The 9,097-nt window shown below is 47.4% G+C and overlaps 1 protein-coding gene across 1 annotated transcript in view; it reads left to right on the top strand.

The window, feature by feature from the left end:
* The window catches only part of LOC140395589 (zinc transporter ZIP11-like), a 764,184-nt gene extending 755,314 nt beyond the window's left edge, over positions 1–8,870 (top strand). The window contains exon 9 of the mRNA XM_072483554.1: positions 7,499–8,870. Coding sequence (XP_072339655.1) covers positions 7,499–7,550 — 52 coding nt within the window. The 3' untranslated portion in view covers positions 7,551–8,870. The remainder of the gene's footprint in view (positions 1–7,498) is intronic.
* Positions 8,871–9,097: the final 227 nt, after the last annotated feature.

Below are 9,097 nucleotides of genomic sequence, written 5' to 3' on the forward strand. Positions count from 1 at the left end.
GTGCAGAGTCACACACCTCGGTGGGCGACATTAGTGCTTCTGCGGAACATCCTGGTGAGCACCACACAGTTGCTGATGCACATCAGGTGAAGGCAGGAACAGCCAAGGGAGTCAGTGGTCGGAGGACTCTGCTGGGCCCCAGTCAGATACCGAGCCTCTGTACAAGGTTATCCCAGAGCTGATGCAGATGCTAGGACACGACCATGACATTGAGGAGGGGATTCCAGCGAGTGAGAATCCGACTGGAGGAGTCCGAAAGCTGCAGGTGCAGGAGACGATGCCGACAATGCATGACACTGAGGCCAGCACTGAGGGTGGCGACTGCAGTGGAAATCCTGCAGCACGAGATCAGCGTCTTGAGTGGGCTGGTTAGATAGCAAACTGATTCACCCCCTCTTGACTTTGGCCTTTCCCGCTATTTAACCGGTATGTCCAGATACGCGCCGGGTGCGGTGGTTAAATCGCGCCCTATACTTCCTGTTCGAAAGGAAAGCTCTGAGTTCAAAACTGGACTTGAATTGGAAACCCGTAGTTTTCACCCAGTTCAGATGGGACTTGATGCTTACACAAGGCTGGGATTAAAGCTCGTAGCCCCGGGAACAGCCCCGCTGTCAAATGGCACTCTGTTTATTTTCCGGCCCACTGACGCTGAACACCACGACGAGGCCGCACTTAGCCACATATCCTGCACCGAGGAGCCAATCCCTCCAACTCCCGATGTGACACCCTGAGTTGGGCCGTCCTTGAAACTCCCTGTCCCCCCCAACACACCAGCTGGGCACCCACGGGCCTGATCCCCGGTGTGGGAAAAATGGCAGCTTGCTACTGCCAGACTGGCACCCTGGAATTGCCCCTGCCAGCCCAGCAAAGCCATTTGGGCATCCTGGCAGGGCCACGGTGCTCGGGTGACACTGCCAGGCAGGCACTGCCAAGGTTCCAGGGTGGCATCAGCAGTGCCAGGGTGCCAGCCTGGCCAGAGGCTGACCAACCAGGAGCCTCCGACCGCTGGGGAGACTCTCCGAAGCACCAATACATCTGGTCCCAGTTTGTGGGGGACCAGTAATAATTGGCGCTGGGCTGGAGTCTCCCTTGCCAGGCTGACAGATGCCGGATGGCCGTTTGATCCTGCGCCAGCCCAATTAAGTGGGTTCTTAAACTCACTCAACGAAGTGAATCTGGACCTTGCCGATTGTGGGCGGGATCCAGATAACGAGATCTGGTTAGATCTCGTGAGGTGTAACCATCGTCTTGACATCCTGGCGGAGGCCTCCCATGGGACCTACTGGCTGTGCCCCGTCCCGATTCAGGCGAGACGCTGCCGATAAATCGTGCCCAGTGTCTCCAACTTGCTTGCTGGTTCCGCATCTTCATCCTGCCTCTGTGCCATTTGTTAGAGGTGGGATGGTGGGTGGGGGGCTGGGGATGTAGGGCTACCTGCCCCTATGCAACAAATAGCCAGTCAAACTTGTTAATGGCCAATTAAGACCAACTAGGGTTATCCAATCAATCCACAGGCCCTTGCAGACAGTGGGAGCCATTTTCACTGCTTTGACGTGGTCTCCCGCTGGCTGGCTGGTGGGCCAGTGCTCGAGACAGGCCTAAAGGCCTTCCCTGCCAACCTGCAAAATAAAGGCCGCAGGCCACCCTGTAGAGGAGCTCCCTCTCCCCCCAACTCCATCCACCCCCATCGTGGTGACCTGGCTGTAAAACCTGTTTTTCAATTGATAGTTTAAAACGTTATGGAGAAGGAGCCTCCATTTTGAAGCTCCCTCTCTCTTATTTGCCTTCTATTGCTGCCTGCTGCTCCTTTCAAGCTGCCAGGACTCTGATTGCCCCTCCAGTTTTGAGAGCCTGTCCGCCCACTGTCCTTAGCTGGCTGGCAAGCCTGCTGGCCGTTTATTGAATGCCCCTGGGAAAACCACAACCGCATCCAGTGTCAGCTTCGGACCCACATTTCATCCTGACGGCAAGGATCAGATGCTCGCAGGTAAATGTCTGCCCATGATTTGAATTCTGCTGGCTGACTGCTTTGGAAAATTGTCCCACAGCTCATGCACGCTACTGTATATTTCATTCAGTTTCTGTTGAACCCCATGTTTAATTATCCTTTCTGTGCTTTACCTGATATCGGAAACAAGCATATGGAGAAAGCAACGAGGCACTATCGGCTCCAGAAGCTCCAGGGTAATTCAAAAAAGGCACCAGTCTTGAACATATTCCTTTTGCTTGCAGAGAATGGATCACTGCATATCAATGTATGTCAGTTCCAGCAAATGTAAGTAATCCATGTTACAAGCTCACCTGATTATCTTAAACTGGTTGTTAGTGTAGCTATTTGTGCACTTGGAATTGTTCAGCAAATGCTACCCAATGGTGGAGTCACATCCAGCATCGAATCGTGAAGACTGTGCCTTTGGTTATTTGTAATAGACAGAGTACAGACCATATTCAACTAACCTGCACTCACATAAGGTCTACTGTGATATGTGCTACTGTGGTTGGGCAGCAGTCGCTGAACAATCCTGAGTGTGCTAATAACTACATGAACAACCAATTAAAGATAATCTGTCGAGCTTTTAAAGTGGCTCATTTATGCTTGCTGGAAACAACATACACCAATATACAGGGATCTGTTCTCTGCAAATAAAAGGAACATGTTCAAGCCTTGAGTCTTTGTGAACTACGCAGGTGCTTGGGGAGCCTATAGTTCCCTATTGCCTTCCCTATGGCAAGGCCTCGGCAAACTTGCCAACCAGTCAGCACTCTTTTCTTCTGTGGAATAAATTGTTGTAATGTCTTGAAAGGTGGTATTTTTTGCATTTGTCCTGATGAGTGCATTATGAAAAACTTCAGCAACATGTTTTGGAAATAACAGGAAAAGTGACTTTGGTTGCTATATGTGGTAAAATCCAAAACACTCTACTTTTTGAATGCATTTACAACTCAAGTACAAATGGAGGATTACATTGCTCCCTCCATATGTCCGACTTCCCCGATTGTTTCATTCCCCAGTCTCATCCCTCCTTGCCGACCTCCCTGGCCCTAACCTGTAATGCCAATCAGAGACAGCTTTCATTTAAGGCATCTCTCGTTGATATGAATGGGCCATTTAAAGTATTATTTTATTTTGGATTTCAGATTCAGATGGTCAGAGTTCAAAGCGTGCGAGTGTAAACTGCAAACGGAATGCAGAATTCAGGTTCCAGTCTACTGGCTATCACACCGTGTCTTAAGTGGTGGAAGTGGAAAATTCCACAAGTGTACACTTTGGCTCGAGAGTAAACTGTGTACGGCATGTGGGTGTCATGAGGAGAAAATTATGGATTTTTAATGAAAATCTTTGAAGAACCGGGGGAAGCGATGTTGAAATTTTCCAGGCCTTTTATTTATAAAATGAACGTTGAGACTTTGGAAAAAGTTCCGTTTAAAAAGCCTTTTTGGGCCATCTCTTCCACTTTAATTGAACTGTATGCCTGCTCTGTTCTTGTCCATGTTAATAGTATTGTCTTACACACTAGTTCAGTTATTTATTGTCAATGCCTGTAGAAACAGTGGTATCATTGTACTATGTGAAAGTGTTCATAAGAGACCGAAGACAAGCCCATTCTTTCATTGAGAGTTGGCATTGCAGGCACTTTTAGCACTGGAAGTCATGAACTCACTTGTTTCACGTGACACCATTTTCCACTCCAAGCTGCCTTCAAGTATTGCAGTCAATCTGCAGTCAGGGGATAGACAGTAAAAAGCTCACTCAAAGTCCCACATTGCAAAATTCTTGCTGATACTATTGCAGATTCTCTTTTTTTTTAAATAAGTACTGTGCTGTGTCAATTTAATTTCATGGATTGGCTAAAGTAGGTTTACAATGTGCAACTTAAAGTGCATCACCAACTCCGTCACCCCAGGAAGTTTTAAGGGAAAGGAGATTAACACATCTTTTTCCTCCTCCCTTGCCTCGAATGAGCTAAAAATCATGGAGGCGATTCTCCAAAATGGAGCCCAAGTGTTCGCGCCGTCGTGAACGCCGTCGTGTTTCATGACAGCGCGAAACGGGCACGGGGACGACTGATTCTGTGCCCGTTTCGCGCTGTCATGAAACACGACGTCGCGAACCCTTGGGCTCCATTTTGGAGAATCGCCTCCATGGTTTTTAGCTCATTCGAGGCAAGGGAGGAGGAAAAAGATGTTCCAGCCTCTCATCCCGGCGGCAAATGGGCCGTGCCAACCTATGCATGCGCGGGGGACTTCTTCAGCGCGCGGCCCCGACTCAACATGGCGTCGGTGTTCAGGGGCCGCCCGCGCAACAAAGTAGGCCTGGGCGGGGAGAGGCCGGCCCGCCGATCGGTGGGCCCCGATCGCGGGCTAGACCCCATCGGAGGTCCCCCCGGTGAGGGATCGCTTTTCCCTGCCCTACAGGCCGCCCGCTGACCCTTCGCGCAGAGTTTCCGCCGGCAGCGACCAGGGGTGAACGGCGGCGGCGGGACTCTGTCGTATCCGCGCGGCCGCTTGGCCCATTCGGGCCAGAGAATCGGTGGCCCCGCCGATTCCAGCAGCTAGTGCCGCGTCAAACGCGCCGCGCAAATGGCGCCGATTCTACGCACCTCGGAGAATCACGCGCGGGCGTCGTGGCGCAGTTGCGGCAATTCTCCAGCCCGGCGCGGGGCTCAGAGAATCACCCCCCATGTGTTTTTGTGTAGCTTTTAACACCATTTTGCTTCAGTGGTCTTCATCTGTATTTATTTTCCTGCAGTGCCCTCTTCTTCAGTTACCTTTGCCTTGCTTTGAGAAAGGATAAACGCAAGATCTTAGCTAGAGTACATCTTAGGCTTTCTTTATGTGTATTTCATGCTTTGCCTTTTTTAAAAATCGGTGTTTTGCTTTCTTATTATCTCAGTTAAGGAACAAATTGCAAATGTAAAACTCAATTAATTTCGTAATATGATCAATATAAATGTATAAATCGGTACTGGATAATATCTCAAACAGTTTTTTCACCTTTTACACTGGAAACTGTATCGTGGAAGTGTAGCTGTTCAGAGACCTTGGGCGCCATCCTCCGGCCATGCTGTGCCCGAAAAGTAGCTCACCGTGGCGCAAATTAGCTGGTGAAAGCCGGGAGACCTCGCACCCGGGATCTACCCGGCTCGCCACACCTCGCAAGATTCAACGCAAACTCGTGAGACGTTGGAATGTAAATTCCCACAATGGGCGGGATCACTTCTTGGCAAATCTGCATATTAGAGCGAGGCAGTAAGCCTCACTCTAATGTGCAGATTCCCAAGATACCTGAGGCTTTGGGATTCAACCCCTTCACCTCAGAGACCTTGGCCCAGTACGGGGACAGAAGGAACGGGTCTCCTAGGGGATCAGAGGCCCCCAGCTGCATGCCCTTAGGACAGGGTAGTGCCCTGGCATTGCTGGTGCCCCATGGGCATCCTGGAAGTACCAGCTTAGCACCCTGGAAGTCAGACTAACACCCAGGTGGCACTTTCCAGGGTCACTGCCAGGGTGCCAGGTTGGTGCTGCCAAGGTGCCAAGCTGGCATTTTTGCGCACATGTGATGGGGCGGGGGTTGCCCAGTGTGAATGTTGGTTGGGTACAGGGGGGGGCTGGGGACCCTCCCATCGTGTGTTCGGGCTGGAAGTGGAAGGTTGAGGATTGTTTTGAGGGCCTCGGAGACCTCTCACTACAATGGGGAGCTCTACTCGCCCGAGCTATGTACACAATTGTACAAAACGGGGCTATGTACGGCCTCAGCCGTCTGGTCCCCATTCAGGCCCCTTATTCAAAGTGAGTCGCATTGAATAGCCATGTATTTCTAATAATAATAATAATCTTTATTAGTGGCACAAGTAGACGTACATTAACACTGCAATGAAGTTACTGTGAAAATCCCCTCGTTGCCACACTCCGGCGCCTGTTCAGGTACACTGAGGGAGAATTCAGAATGTCCAATTCATCTATTAGCACGTCTTTTGGGACTTGTGGGAAGAAACCGGAGCACCCAGATGAAACCCATGCAGACACGGGGAGAATGTGCAGACTCTGCACAGACAGTGACCCAAGCCTGGGTCCCTGGCGCTGTGAAGCTACAGTGCTAACCACTGTGCTGTCACTCCACCCACTCCCAGCTGTGCGAGTGCTAAACGTGCTCGCTCAGGGACTTTGTTCCCTTTTGGGAGAATCGTACTCGAGTCTAATTGCTAATTGGCTTCTGCTCTCAGTAAGCAAACCTTCAGCCCTTTTTTCCTTGAATTCATTAACGCTATTCCAGTCCAATATTCATATGAATGAAGTATTGAGTTTATTCAACCGTTAAGTGTGAGATCCATAGATCTTTGGGAATCAAAGGATAGTATGCGAAAGCGGAGGCAGAAGATCACAATCTTATTGAATGCTGGAGCAGACTCCAGTTGTTCCAGCATCTGTGAAGTAAAGTAAAGTCACCATAGTCCCAGATCACCATAGGCTGCTTTCTCCTTTGACGGGGAGAGCTGACTGGTGATGATTTAACCTGAGGATCACCACACCATAAGTGAGGGGCATGGTTGAGAAGGTGGGGGTAATTGAACCCGAGCTGTTGGCCTTGCTCTGCATCACAAACCAGCTGTACAGCCAACTGAGCTAAATCAGCCCCAGCACCCGTACGCAATTAAACATCATTAATATGCAATTAACATCAGGGCCATATAATGCTTGCTCTTACTTCTTACGTTATTGTTAACCCACAGCAGACTTGACCAACTTTTAGGAAAGTTTATTTCTCCCTTAACAAAATTAACCTGGGCTTGACTCGTGTGACTTCACTCAAAGGAAGAGTTGTTGTTTGTTTAATTTTTGACCCAAGATCAATGTTTGATGTCCTGTGCTCCAAACAGTGTATTGGTGCAAGGGCAACGTAAAAGACATTTTTACTTTAAGCCTGAAGTAATAATGAACAGAGAAAGTGACCAGAGTCAGGGAAGATTGGGCAAAACGACTAAATAGGTCGTGACGAGCAAAATCAATGGCTGTACATTTATAAAGTGGGTAATGAAATGAATGAAATGAAAATCGCTTATTGTCACAAGTAAGCTTCAAATGAAGTTACCCGAGTATTTGGAAAAATATCAAGCTTCGTATACTCTGAGGGGCTTTAAATTTTCAACTTTAGTGCTGACAACCAGTGTTTATTGCTCGCTTTTCTTCAGTGATGTAGCCCTCATTTGTCACTGAGAAATTTTGTTTCTAACTTGGCTCAGTTCTTGAAATGCTTTGGCTTTTTAACTAAGGAAGTGGATTTAAAATGTATTAGATTTCTCCCAGGAAAATCAAATCTTCAAAAATCTGCCGACATGCAATTAGAAAAGCTCCTCTGTTTGGCAGGAGCTGATCGTAGAGTCGGATGTGCCAGCCTGAAGTATATTTTACCTCTGTGCAAAAAGTTTGAGAAAATGGTTTTGCTAATCTATTATTATCTACTAATGGCAGATTAATAAAGGCTTTCTTACTTTTGCAGATTTGGGAAAATATACTCAAAAGTTGAGGATTTCTGTGGCCGCAGTTCCTGATGAAACAATAGATACCCGAGGAGCTTTTTTTTTTTGAATGAATGAACCTCCTGTACCATTAGCATTTGTTGAATATTGCCTTAATTGTCTAGCATGCACACAATATATTCCAATTTACCTTTACAATGTAAGGGATTTAAATCTGCCATCCTCGCATAACTCGATCACGGGAACTATCCTCAGTTCTGTTAGTTCTCTGATGTATAGCAGTCAGGAACAAACTCTGGGTGTTTTCTCATAAAATCTTACTTGCCTAAACTTGCGTCTCTTTCTGCAAACACCGCTTGGTACCAGCGTTGTGACAGCTGCTGACATCCATCTTCCTTGCCCACCCCAGTGTCATGATGCAAATGTCTGCTCTGTACCTCAGATGTAAATGTGGTCGTGAAAGATTTTACCTCCCCTTTTTTAAAAACTTCCCTTTTCTGATCCAGAATAATGCTAATAGCAAAATATTGCACATGCTGGACACCAGAAATAAAAACAGAGAAAACTCAACAGGTTTGGAGTATCGGGTGGAGAGAAAACAGAGTTAATGTTTCCAGTCTAATCTGACTCTTCATCAGAACCTGTTTAATTCTTGAAGGATTATGGTCGGTTTACTTCAGATTGTAATTCTTTTCACCCAGAGTTATGTTATAAAAGTATGATTTTCAAGAGTCTTGTATTCAGCCATTTTGGCAGGGAACAGATTATATGTGCTGGGTTAATAGAGAGCAAAGTAGGATTCCTTTGGAGTCTCTGTTCTTCTTCACTGCTTTGTAAGGGATCATAAGTTTGCACAACTAACCCGGCAGAGAGAATCTTGAGAGGGAAGGCAGCATGTAGCACCTGCTGCAATGCACTAGCACACCAGTGGGCACCTGTTCTTATTAACCTCTTGTTCACGTTTATGTAACCCCTGCACACGTTTATCTTTCACTGGTTGGATTTTATTTATGTCACGCTTTGTTATCCTGAGTCAATAAATCCAGATTTCTAAAAGTGCGTCACATCCAATTTCCTCTGTGACATCAGGTTCCACTCAACTTCACAATGGGGACAATTTGGAAGTTTTTTCAGCTGGTTGACCCACTTAAGCAAATGGTCGGAAAATGGCTTTGGTCGCCTGGTCAGAAGATTTCCTCCCCCAAATTCCGTTCAGCCTCTGTTTCTTGTATTGTCTCAAATGATGTCTGAGGCCAAATTGCTCACGCACGCACCACTTAGCACCTCAGTCATCCATTCACACTCGCTTCTGTTAGGCTAGCTCGTTTATTCTCACTAGTCCAAGCTGACGTCTCATCCAGTAATGTCGAGCGAGCCAAACAGATGCAGATGAGTGATGACACCAGAGGTTTAGGGAGCCCTGCAAGCTTTTTTTTCCGCAGAGCAAATCAGTTGAAGCAAAAATGAAGAGGTTACATGGCCTCAATCTTTAAAAGTACTAATTGGAATGTCTTACTGACACAAATTAAAGTGCTCATAAAACTTTCTCCTCCCTATTTGCAAATCCTTTGGAGACGTTCCCTGTGGACTCTGCCTTATTTCCTTTATCGTTTTCCAAC

Source organism: Scyliorhinus torazame, chromosome 18 (assembly GCF_047496885.1).
Source record: "Scyliorhinus torazame isolate Kashiwa2021f chromosome 18, sScyTor2.1, whole genome shotgun sequence".
NCBI classification, from domain to species: Eukaryota; Metazoa; Chordata; class Chondrichthyes; order Carcharhiniformes; family Scyliorhinidae; genus Scyliorhinus; species Scyliorhinus torazame.